Below are 12,801 nucleotides of genomic sequence, written 5' to 3'. Positions count from 1 at the left end.
TGCTTTTGCAGAGGACCCAGGTTCAGTTCCCAGCACCGCCATGGTGGCTCACAAACACCTCTCTAACTCCAGTTCCAGGCGGTCCAATGCCGCCTTCTGACCTCTGCAGGCAAACAGGCACGGATGTGGCACACATACATGCATACAGGCAAAACAGTCACACGCATACATTTTTAAAGCTCGGATTTCGAGACCCCACACTGATAATGTGTGCTAACCTGGTCGAGCCTGTTTCTTTCCTGTTTACAACTCTCTCAAAGGTCTGCAGAGGGCGAGACTGCTATGCTCCTACCAGCACTTTGGAACTTGTCAGAGCGTACATTTCCTTTCTCTGAGTGTCTTTAGCGTCATCACCAGCTACAGATGAGCAGATAGAAAGAACAGAAGGCGATGCTTCTGGCTGGGTAGGGCTAGTTATGGAAGAGACCTTCGCTATCAGCTGTTAAGAGTTTTCAGATGAGAGCCCCCAAGCCTAGCACATGTTCCTATCGGAGTCAGTCCCTTCAGCTATCCTCTGGCCTGCCAGCCGACAGAGTCTCCCGGCTTGTTTATGAGTGCCCCGCGCACTGGTCAACAGTCTCAGAAGCCGGCTTTCTATGGCTTCTTCCGGTCTCCACCTTCCCATGTGCGGCCCCTCAGAACTGTCCTTGCTCCAACTCTTCACAGTGTACCCGCTGTTTAAGTGCCTCGCCTCAGATGCCATCTCTTCTGCGAGAAAGCCCGCACTGACCTCCGGGCACCGCCTCCCGCACTCCTGCTTCTAACTGCTCTGTGAATATAAGCCACACAGGGCAGGCTCCATTTCTGTTTTCATCCTTTCTTATTCCTGGAGCCTCGGATAAGGCATAAAATGTGTTGAACAAGTGAATGATGATAGAGCTTTTAGTTTTTCAAGGTTTTTAAGAGTTATGGTAGTAATGAAAATAAAATACGAAAAGAAAACCAACATTGCTGGCAGAACAGGCTCAACCTCCAACAGAAAGAACTTATGGGTTCAATTAAATCAGTGGAATCTAGAGGCGTGGGGATGGTCACGGACGGTTTACTGTATGCAGGTGCAGGTGCTCCTCTGGCAAGAGCACTGACTGTCGGCATAGGATTAGTACAACTGCTATGTAAGCAGACAACTACCCTTTCCTTCACTCAGTCAGCCCAAGAGACAGCTCTAAGCACTTCTTTGTGAATGGAATCTTCTCCAGACAAGACCGCATAGAAGGTAGTTTCCTCTTTCTTCTATTTGTCCTTCTCGCTCCACTGTCATTCAGGGTAACTTTGCATCAGTGGGCAACCTCAAAGAAGCATCAATTCTCCCTGATCCCAACTATGGGTAAAATGTATCATTTTTATCTCAAAATACGATTTTAAACAACAGATTCCAAGTCTGGTTAAATGTGGGAATGTACGCGAGAAACAGGCCCAGTTCCTATCTCTGGAACTAGCTCTTCTTAGGGCCTAAGTTTAAACAAAAGTTGTTGTTGGTGTGTGTGTGTGACTATATGTGTATATGTGTGTGTGTGTGCTGTGTGTATGTGAATGTATTTGTGCATATATGTGTTATATGTGAGTGTGTATGTATGTGAGTGTGTATGTATGTGTGTGTGTGTGTGTATGTGCTGTGTGTGTGTAGGCTACAGAGGACAGCTTTCAGGACGTGTAGGAGTCCTTTCCTTCCACCACAGGCCCTAGGAACAGAACTCAGGGTGTTAGACTTAATTGCTGAGTCATCTCATTGGCCAGGACCTGACTTTTATAAAATGCATTATCACACTGAAACAACATCCTCAAATAAAATCCCACAACTGTATCCGTGCATCAAGAGAGGCATGATATCCCGTGGCTCTTTAGTGTTGCCTGGACAGTGTCCTAGCCTTAGACACAATGGAATTTACTCCTCAGACAAATGGCCCAGCTAAGCATTTCCTAAAGCCCCTAACCACAGATTGATGTTGATCTTATTCAACTTTACAGGAAAGATTCATATTAGAGTAACTTTAATGATTTTTGGCCACAGGGATCCTTTCTTTTTTATTAATCTCTAGTATTTGAAGTCATCTGGGCTTTGGCGATTTTTCTAGTCACTCCTCCACCCCACCCCTTCCCATCCTGATCCCCACATAAATGAAGAGGCAGCTCATGAGGTTGTTAAACAAATTCTATTCAGTAGCTGGAAAAGTCAATTTCCTGTGGCATGACAGGAATTACATAGAAGCAAGCAATTTTATTTTCCTCAAATGTAGCAATAATTTTAATCTGTACATACATAAAACAAACAGTGCAATTATAAACCCTCGAAGGTGACATGCATACTTTAAGGTGCGGTGGGGATGGGGAGGGCGTTAGCATCTCCAATGTTCTGTACTGCTTTTCTCTTCTAGGTCCTTATGCGAAAGCACTGAATCAGGAAACTTCATCTGGAATGCTGAAGTTAAAGGTGAACTTCCTGAAGTCTGCACACGTATCATCACAAACAAAACGGGAACGACCTCCTAGAGCAGTTTGGTAGGAACTAGAGTAATATGGCTGGGCTTTCAAGCTGGAAATGAATGAGCTCAGGGATGAGTTTTCTGAAAAACTAAAAACGATAATGTTTGTAGCTGAGGGTCCTAGTTCTGTTTCATAGTTGCTACCACAGGAGCCCTTCCACCATTTTCAAAACGCTGTAGTTTCTGAATAGATGCTGTTCAATGCAGTTATTAAATCAGGGGTGGCGAGATGCAGAAGGAAGGACCTGGGGAAATGGCTTCTTCCTTGAAGTCTTGAGTCCGTGCTCCTCTTCTGCACTGGTTCTTATGGCCTTTCCTCTGCTGTGTGAGCAGAGGACCAGTGTTGCAGGCCCAGGGATGCTGACCAGGGTTAGCGCTGGGGGCCCTGGCCTCTCTTGCGAGGCCTCGCTCAAGCTCTCCCACCTGCGGCAGAGCTTCTAGCACTAGAGTCAGTTCACTGGCTTCTTCCACGGAGCCAGGATGGGACGGGATGTGGCAGAGTAACAAGACAACGGGAAAACACGGTACCAATTAGCCTCGGAGCAGAACAGAGAAACTTAATATTTGCACTGATGGAAATTCAAATTCCCACAGTCATTCTGAGACAGAAAAGCAGATTTTCTCTGAGCGAGCACTGATTTTCCTTCATACAGGTGGCCCATGACACTCTGGGGTGGTCTGCCCTAGCTCAGCTAGAAGAGCTCTTTCTGGCAGTGCCACTTTGATGAGTTCCAAAGTAAATCCATACATGGCTTCACAGTCACTGGGATAATGTAGTTACCAGCCAAATGTAATTGCAATTCAGTCAACATTATATTTCACACATAAATTTAGAAAAATCAAGAGGATGATAAAAGCATAAAATTAAACAGAACAAAATCAATTTCTACAAGAAATCAAAATATATTTACAATGAGATTTAAGGAAAAAATAAGCTACTCGGATCATAAATTTAATTTTATTTTAAATAACTTTAGCTACCTCGCTGTTAACATAGTAAAAGCAGAAAGAACAGGCTGCTTCCCCCCGCAGACTTAATCAGAAAATTTTATCTACAATAATTGATAGAACTCAGTTCTTGTCCTTCACCCATCTCATCAAAAAAATTATTGCATTTTCCCCCAAACTGTGTTTTTTGGATTCCTCAGTGAATATACTCATTTTATCCTCTTTCCTGGAGGCATCTTGGTTTCAATCCATCTTTATAAAAAGGAGAAGGGGTGCATATGTAGAAGCAAAATATTCTCTCGATGCCAACAGACAGAGCTGCTTGGAGAAGCTGATTGTGCACACGAGCTGCCGGGTCGGGAGGGGTGGCTGTTGTTGGGAGGAACATGACAGCCTCTGGTGGACAGACAGGCAAAGCCCCGGGGCTCTTCATCCAGGGCAGGGCAGGGCTGCGCCAGTGGGCAGGGCTTCATCTCCCCTTGGAACTTGTTAGTTTGGTTTCCCTCCAAAAGCCTTCATCCAGATAAGAAGCCAATGACTGATTATAAAAATAAGAATAATTAACTTTTGGCTCAAGAATTAAGATTGTCCAACTGTTCTGCCTTGTTATTCTTTTCAATATCCAAGGCCTTTACAAAGAAAGAAACAAAACCATCTCTCAATCTCCCAACGAAAATGAACTTTTTTTTTCTTTTTTCTTTTCTTTTCTTTTTTTTTTTTTTTGCTCCAAATGCTACGACCTGAAGAATGGCTGCAGATTGAGATATCAAAAATCTCAGAAAAATATATAATATATTTGTATAACTCTGCATGTCTATTATTTAAACTTCACATTCCTTTAAAAGTGGTTATTCAGTCAGTAGCTGCTGAAGGAGGCTCTTCTGCTGGGCCTGGGGGGTCTGTGGTCCTGATGTGGGTTTTTGAGTTCCCAGTGGACCAGGCTGGTTCAGGTAAGGGTCCCCGCCTACCAGATTCACTGTACACTGGACGTCAGCAAACACCTGAACCTGTTGCACCTGCTGGAACACAAATAAAAGATGTGTTTAGACAGAAGGGCCTGCCCCCCCGGCTTATGAGTGGGTACTACTGAAGTGGGAACTCACTAGAGCAATTCCTCTAGTCTGTAGTCACCACAGAGAAGAACTCTTCTGTCTTCTTGTCCTACAAAAAGAAAATCGCTGCACTCATTTTGCTCAGGGTTCTGGAAAGTTCACACTTAAAAATAAAACCCAAACTGGAATGGTCACGCCTCCTACAGGGTTGCCATCTACACTCAGTGTGTGGTCTCTAACATGACCAAGGCTGGTGGAAGCCTGGTTTCAGAGTTTGGGGATACAGTGGTGGGTTAAAAAATAGCATGCTAATTGGAAAACTAGTTCAAAATCATTCTATGGATGACTTTAGTAGGGAAAAAAAGTCTTTTTTTAATGTCACTGAGAAATAAGGGCTTTAACCTAGTATTAGCAAAATAAAACCACCACACTCCACACCAACACCAGCATCACTGAGGTTCGTATCAGATGACTAGTGTTGTAAACTGTACACAGCTCCTTCACATACTGGCTTCAGACTTACATCAAATACTAGCAGAGAAATTTTGTATTTGGTTTTTCCCCTCATAGACATTTTCCTTAAACACATTAGCTAAAAATAAGAATAAACATCACCTGAGAACAGTGTGAATTTTCCCTTTACTTGCAGTAGTAATAAATGTATTCCTTAACAATGTCTAAAGCTACATAGTTCTGGCATCTCCTACTGGAAACAAAGCCAGGTAGTAAGCAGTCCTCCCACGAGCCTGATCAAACGTTGTCTACAGAACTGATTAGCAGGTCACACTTCTGAATGCCCCAGATGAGGAAGACTTTAGGCCATTATGCGTCATGTTTAATAGGTTGTAAAGGATTTTAAATTAGTGATATCTTTTTTTTGTCTTTTATCTCTAATGCATGCCATTTACATTCAGCTTTTCTGAAAAATTTTCTATCCTCAATGGAATACAAGTTGTTTTCCATTTCCTCCATTGACCAAATGGCCAATGTTCCGACCATCAAGTTTCTGTATCAGGCTAGCATGTGTGTGGTCTCTTACTCTCAGTCCTTTTGCGTGCCCACTCAACTGGAGCCTTCAGTGTCTGGTGAGTTGGTTAGGCTAGCATTTCTCCTTTCCCATCATCCTCCTTCACCAGCTTCTCAGGGATGGCTCCTGGTCTGCTGTGTGCCGGGGCTCCTTCTTTCTCTCATGCATCTACCACACTGTGTCACTCCCATGGCGAGCTCTGGAGCTGCCATTCCTATTTGTCTTCTGCAGACGCAGGGCCTTCTTTTCTCCCAGAAACCTCCCAGCCCTCTTCCTGCTTCTTCCTCCATGCTCCTTTTCTCTTTCCTGGCTGGCCTCCCACCGCTGGGCCCTGGGACTCCTTTGTCAGCCTTCTCTGTATACTAGTCTTGATAGTTCTAGCTAACTCACGCTCCAGTTTGTTTGGTAAACAGAAATGAGAGGATAACAAGAGACATCATGATGGCCTACAAAGGAAAGAAGACTGTGCCACTGAACTTTCATGTTGCTTTTCAGGCACTGATATTTTAAAATCAACACAGAAAATTTTACATTTATTTGTTTCTAAGTATTGAATACTTGGGTGGAGTACCTAAGGTGGTTTTTCTTCCCTAAGTATTATAAATCAATCCTGATAAAGAAAGGAATCATAAAACAAACTAGAGAGGAAATTCTGCTTCTTTAAAAAGAATATTTTAAAAAGAGTGTACAAAAATTATAAAGATTAAGTCAGATTTCAAAACTCATGTCAGGCACATGGCCAGGAGGAGCTGCAGGTATCTGGAGGGGATGAAGAACACAGCACCAGACTCTCTGATTCCCAGCACACATTTGTCTTTAATTCAAGCACTGTCTGATAACTTCAGAACCTTAAAAGATGTTTGTTCTGCATTAAGTAGTTTGTCATGCCTCCTGGGACATGTCTCTATGAGGGTGACCTTCAGTTTCTAGTGAAGGAAGACTGTCTTGTATATCTCCATCACAAAATGCCCATTCTTCATCTCACAGCACTCAGACGTACTTCCTATAACTCAGCGTCTAGACACAGCCTCCCGACTCCCCTTTCCCATTCATAGCCTCCAGCAAGCCTTCCTTCACCTCTTACAACCAAGGATAAAGCCAAACTAGTGTGTTATCAGTGGTCTCCTTCAGGGATGACTCTGTTTACAGGACAGAGCCTGATTCCTTAACTCAGTCTTCAAGCCATCTAGAAATCTGATGCCATCTACTGTAACTCTTTTGATCACTGTGGTTCCTTGTTGCAAACTTTTTAATGCTCAGAAGATTTGGCTTCCTATAACTATGTGAAGACTGCTATTTCCCTGTCTCTGGCTCCCAACAACTGTCATTCTTTTCTCCTTCATGTGGCCTCAGAATTGTTCAACCTGTTTAGTTCATCTCCTGTGTAAATTTTCTCTGACCATCCTAGCTTTACTCCCTGATTTTTTTTTTTTTGTTTTGTTTTCAGTCCTGGGATGGAACCCAGAGCCTTCCACGAGGTAGACAGAAGTCCTACTACTGAGCTGTATGCCATCCCCATTTCTCCTTTCTGAGAATGCTTCGTTTTTGTTATTTATAGCATGCACTTGGTAGTCTGCCTTCCTTGGTGACATGACAATTTATGTGCATGTATCTGCGTGCTGCATTTTGAACAGGCTCTAAGAAGACTTTGGTACTTGGAAGATCTGGATCTGAACCTCCCCAGCTTTCTGAATAATGAACATAGTTAAAGATCCTCAGGTCTCGTTTCTTCATCTGTGAAGGAAAGGACTGTGGTCTCCAGAGTTATAATGGAAGGTTAAATGAGATAAAGCTCACAGTGGGGAGCACAGTGTCCTGTAAGTCATAAATGTTATAGTGAAGATGTATGTATTTTACGTCTCTCTGTACCGTGATGCCTATGTTAATATTAAGAGACTGAAGACTAAATCAGTGGCTGAAGTGAATTAACCACACCCCCAAATTTCTGCTAATATAGAGGAGACTACCTTGCTATTTGTGCTGCTCAGAAATGCCCTGCTAAGGAGGCGTGGTACCCAGCAGGTGCTGCTTTGTCTTAATTTATTGGATGTGTCAAGATCTTTGGTTATAGTGTTTTAAAACTTTGATCTGCGGAATTCATAGCATTGTTTAGTCACATGTGACTCTATCTGACCAAGAGCTGGTTAACTCCTTAAAGCTTATCTCATTTAACCCTCTCAACAACCTGAAAGCAAGCATCCCCATAGCACACAGAGGCTCCAGAGAGTTCTGTAAAATCCCCACAGTGACACTGCTGACGAGGGTAGACTTCTGAGGTTAGGCCCTCAGCCACATGCTATGTGAAGTCCTCCATGTATCAGAGTGCCCCTGCCAGCTCTGCACTAGGACTTTCTCTCTTACTGACCTGGTTCCCATCTGCTTCTGTTTTGAGAAGGTCAGTGGATGAGAGCTGGTTGCAGTAGAGGCCCGTGTGTCTCAGCGCTGGATCATTCATCTATTAAAGATAAATAAAAGACCAAGTCATAAGCTAGCTGTGTAAGCTGAAAACCATGTTCTTAATGAGAAAACCGACAGAGTACTTGGGGGACTGCTAACCTAACAGCGATTTATCACACACTCATCAGTCAGCAGAAGCTCCCTGTGGGTGGAGACTGTGGGGATGGATGCTGGTCTTGCACTGTTTCTGACCTAGCTGTTACTTAGAGTGTTTGTCTTGTGAAAATCATGGAGTTACATACTTTTCTGTATATCCTAATATCTGATACTTGAATAAAAAGTAAATTATTTTTTTTCTGTCTCTCTGACTCAGATTGTCTTAATTCACTTGTCTCCCTCTCTGCTCTCACACACAGACACACACTCAAGCTGATTCACCACCTCAGTTAAGAATAAGTGATAAAGGGCTAGAGATGTGGTGTGCTATTCCTGCAGAGGGTCTCACTTTGGTTCTTAGTACCCACATCAGGTGGTTCAACCCATCTGTGACTCCACCTCCAGGGGGATCAAGACCTCTGGTATCTGCAGGCATTGCACTTACATGGGGGTACAAGCAACCTGCATGCATGCACACATGCACATGAATACACATACACATTTAAATAATAAAATAAATCACATTCATACTACTGTCTGAATCCACCCAAAAAACCTAGATAGGGTAAGAAAGGCATTCAAGATACCAGACAAAGGCAATGCAGGGCACTGAGCTCTGAGACATGGGAAACTACTGGAAACTCAGTCCTGTAGCTATTTTCTGGTCTACAGCTGAATGCATCCTTGAGTTAAGAAGCTGCTGAAACCCACACAGCAGAATGCCAAAGGAGAAAAATCTACAGAGCCAGGTCTAGACATGAAGGCTCTCTGGTCTGTGGCTCACAATGCAGAGGAAAGAGCTGAATAAATAACATGGGATAATTCCAAAAAAGCACACAGGTCTGGGATCAGGTCTCCATCTCAACAGCTGGAGTGGAAAAATGTCAGATTCAGGAGGCAGCAGGAAATATAGTAGATCCTTACTACGAAGGCAAAATTGGACACAGAATGAATACTGCTTTTGTCCCGTCAAAAAAAGGAAGACCTGAAAGGATCAACTTACTTTCAGGGAACAGAACCATTTCCCATAGCAAAGATCAAAAATACTTATAAGAATATAAATGGTAGATGCTGGAGAGATGACTCAGAGGTTAAGAACACTAGCTGCTCTTCCAGAGGTCCTGAGTTCAATTCCTAGCCATCACATGGTGGTTCACAACCATCTATAATGAGATCTAGTGCCCTCTTCTGGTCTGCAGTGCAGGCATACATGCAGGTAGTATACTGTATGTATAATAAATAAAGAGATTTTTTTTGTTAAGGAACATAAATGGTAAATTTCATAGTTTTGTATTCAATAGAAAAATTACCAGCCATACAGAGAACAGACAATTATGAGCCACAATGAAAATGAAAACCAATGAACTGAAATCAATCCCCAAACAGTTCAGGTGATAGGACTGACAGGTGATTTACTGATTAGGTGACAGACTGATTTAAAACAGCTGTAATAATTGCATTCTGTATGTTCAAGAAGCAAGAAGAGCACTTACTTTGCCATCATCAAGTCCTACAAAGGTTGGAGTATTCAAGATTCAGTTTCTCAAAAAACTCACTGCCATACCCAAGGAAGGCATTACCAGTAGAGGTGTGATGGATGCTAACACTGACTACAGGAGGGGCTGAAGACCTCCCTGAAGACATCTGCAATGATCCACGTTATGAATTGTGAAGTTGCTAAAGCCTTAGACAAGCCCTGAGCCCACTCTGTGTGCTTGCATCCAACTGTGATGAGCTAACCTATGTCGAGTTGGTGGAGGCCCTTTGTGCTGAGCAGTAAATCAACTTAATTAAGGTTGATGGCAACAAAAAGCTACCTTTGTTGGGTAAGCTTCTGCAAATTGATTGATGGTTGCTGTAGTTGTATAGAGGTTAAGGCTTGTGGCAAAGAATCTTAAGTCAAGGGTGTAATTGAAGAATACTTCAAATTCAAGAAATGAACAAATTAAAGACCTGGCTCATTCAAGAAAGAAAGAGAGCTGGGAAGATGACTCAGTTTTTCATAGAATTCATAGAGCAAGATGGCTCAGTTGGTGAAGCACATGCTGCACAAGCCCAATGGCCTGAGTTCGATGCTCAGAACCTACATACAAGTGGAAAGGAGCTTAAGAAGCAGGCAGAGGAAAGATGAAAGATATACTAACAATCTGAAATAGTAAAAAGATTCACATCTAACATCTACATAGTGAAATGTTTGAGATGAAAAACAATGGACAAAATGAACAGGTTAGACAATGAAAAAATTAGTGAACCTTAAGGTATGGAAATAGAAAGTATTTAAAACAAACACACAGGGGCCTGGAAATGTAGCTCAGTTGAAAGAGTGCTTGCTAGTATACATGAAGTCTTGGATTCAATACCCAGCACTGCATAAAGAAATCAGATATGGTAGCACATGCCTGTAATCATTATACTTGAAGAGGCAAGAAGATCGGAAATTCAAGGTCATCCTTGGCTGTGTAGTGAGACTGAGGTCAGCCTGGGGTATATGACCCATCCACTGTGTGTGTGTGTGTGTGTGTGTGTGTGTGTGTGTGTGTGTGTGTGTGTAAGTGACAGAAATTCATGCCAAAATCAACCCTCCTCTTCAGCCCCATGATATCAGTGAATAATGGGATACCTTCAAATACATACTACATGTGTGACTGGGAAGGGGGTAGTGACAGAAAAAAAAAGCTTGGGGAAAAAAAGAAAAGTTTGAAGAATGATTCACATTTTCCTAAATTTGCTGAAAATTATACATTTGTGGACCAAGAATTGAAATAAACCCCAAGAATAAGCAACAAAAGCACATCATAATCAAATTACTTAAACTCTGTTACCAAGAGAAAAAACGACAATGGAAACAAATCCCTCATCAGAATGAGCTGTGAGGCAGCATCATTACAAAGTGCGAAGTTAACACTGCCACGCTGGGACTTAGGGAAAGTACTTCCAAAGACAGCTCAGAAGCAAAGGCCTCTTCAGGCACACACAACCAAAAGAATCAGCAGGAAGAAGGGAGCCAGACCAGACCAGATGAGAACTGGAAAGTGAACCTGATCACAACATGGGCCAAACAGAAAAATTACTTACAATTTAAAAACAGTTGCTGTCTGAAGAAAAAATAACAACACTGTAGTGAGATATAGAACATATGTAGATACAATATGAATGATAGCATAGCATAGGAGAGCAATATGGAAATATACTGCACAAGATTCTTATACTACATATGAGGTGATTTTATACCACTAGAAGATGGCTATGATAAGTGAAAGAATATAAACTATAAAACAAAGATTAAAATAGCCAAACAGTTATATGTAATAATGAATAAGCCAACAAAGGAGGTAAAACAAAGAAAATTCAATTATACTCACAAAAAGGTAAAGAGAGGACAAAGCAAAAACAAATAAGATGAGCTATTTAAACTTAAACATATCATGGGGCATGGATGGTAGAAGCTTTTAATCCCAGGACTCAGGAGGCAGAGACAGGTGGATCTCTAAGAGTTCAATACCAGCCTGGCCTACATAATGAGTTCCAGGCCTGGAACGGCTATATAGTGAGACCCTATCTCAAAAAACAAAACAAAACAAAATCCAATCATACTAATAACCTTGTTAAATATAAAAGGACTAACCAATCTAATTAAAAGGCAAAGACCGTTGAACAAAAAGGCAAGACCCAACTATATAAAGAGCACCTTTTAAATATAATATTTTTACCCAATTCATTATATTTTGGTTGGACAGTGGTGGCATATGCCTGTAATACCAGCACTCAGAAGGCAGAGGCAGACAGATCTTGTGAGTTCACAACTGGCCTGGTCTACAGAGAGAGGTGTAGGACAGCCACAGCTGTACGGAGAAACTTTGTCTCAAAAAACAAAAAGAAAAAAATAACAAAAAATGTATTGCTTTTGTTTTAATCTAACAGAGATACTGAACAATCCTAATAACTGAATAGTAACAAAGATAAAAATAATTCAATTTTGTACCTTTATTTTGCTACAAGACGGCATGGAAGCACCCAGTACAGAAAGGTACAGGAAGAAGAGCAGGAGTTCAAAGTCATCCTCATTCACATAGCCAGTTTTAGGCTAGCCTAGACTACATGACACCTTATTTCAAAGTGGAACAAATCATTACGTTACTGGGTTTTATTTTGTTATATTTACTATGTAACTCCTAGGAAACAGGGAGTTAAAAAAGGAAATTTATACAAAAGTTAGTGTATATATAATTTTCTGTAAGTTATGGCTACATGCCAACAATCTAGTTCACAATCTACTTTGTGGTGGCTAATATGAATGATGTAAGTACTCACTCTCCTGAGTCCTGGAATTATAGGTGTGTGTCACCACACCTGGCTTTTCAATATCCATATCTATTCTCCCCTGCCGACCAGGGTATCTTTATGTAAACAGGCTAGCTTTAGTTGTTTGCTTGTTTGTTGTTATTGTTGTTTATAAAGGCAACTTCTTCACAAGTTTTCCTGACCAGGCTAGTCCCCTTTCCTTTTAAACACTTACTAATATTTGTACATACTGGCTTCATCTGACATATAGAAATAATCCTACAGGAGTTTACCTTTTTTGTTTTTGAGACAGAGTTCCAGAGCTCCTGAGAACTTGCTGTGTAGACCAGGCTGGTGTTAAACTCACAGAAATCCACCAACCTCTGCCCAATGAACTCTGGGATTAAAGGCGTGCACCATACTCAGCTCTGGTGGCTCCTCTCTTATGTAGCGGTGC

At 41.8% G+C, this 12,801-nt stretch overlaps 1 protein-coding gene across 10 annotated transcripts in view; it reads right to left on the bottom strand.

The window, feature by feature from the left end:
- Nucleotides 1–2,134: 2,134 nt before the first annotated feature.
- Ncoa1 (nuclear receptor coactivator 1) overlaps nucleotides 2,135–12,801 on the bottom strand; it is a 207,711-nt gene continuing 197,044 nt past the window's right edge. For 7 of the 10 annotated variants that reach the window (XM_013119840.3, XM_040730921.1, XM_013119838.3 and 4 more), the window contains 2 exons: nucleotides 7,876–7,965; nucleotides 2,135–4,450 (listed from right to left, as the gene is read on the bottom strand). In XM_013119840.3, the coding sequence (XP_012975294.1) occupies nucleotides 4,280–4,450; nucleotides 7,876–7,965 (261 nt within the window). In that variant the 3' untranslated portion in view covers nucleotides 2,135–4,279. Of the gene's footprint in view, nucleotides 4,451–4,534; nucleotides 4,593–7,875; nucleotides 7,966–12,801 lie in introns of all 10 variants that reach the window. The other 3 variants (XM_013119845.3, XM_013119844.3, XM_013119843.3) reach the window with 3 other exon arrangements.

The sequence above is a fragment of the Mesocricetus auratus genome, unplaced genomic scaffold (assembly GCF_017639785.1).
Source record: "Mesocricetus auratus isolate SY011 unplaced genomic scaffold, BCM_Maur_2.0 Super-Scaffold_100024, whole genome shotgun sequence".
NCBI classification, from domain to species: Eukaryota; Metazoa; Chordata; class Mammalia; order Rodentia; family Cricetidae; genus Mesocricetus; species Mesocricetus auratus.
Note: the sequence above shows the minus strand (reverse complement) of the source record. Positions and strands in the feature narration are given on the sequence as shown.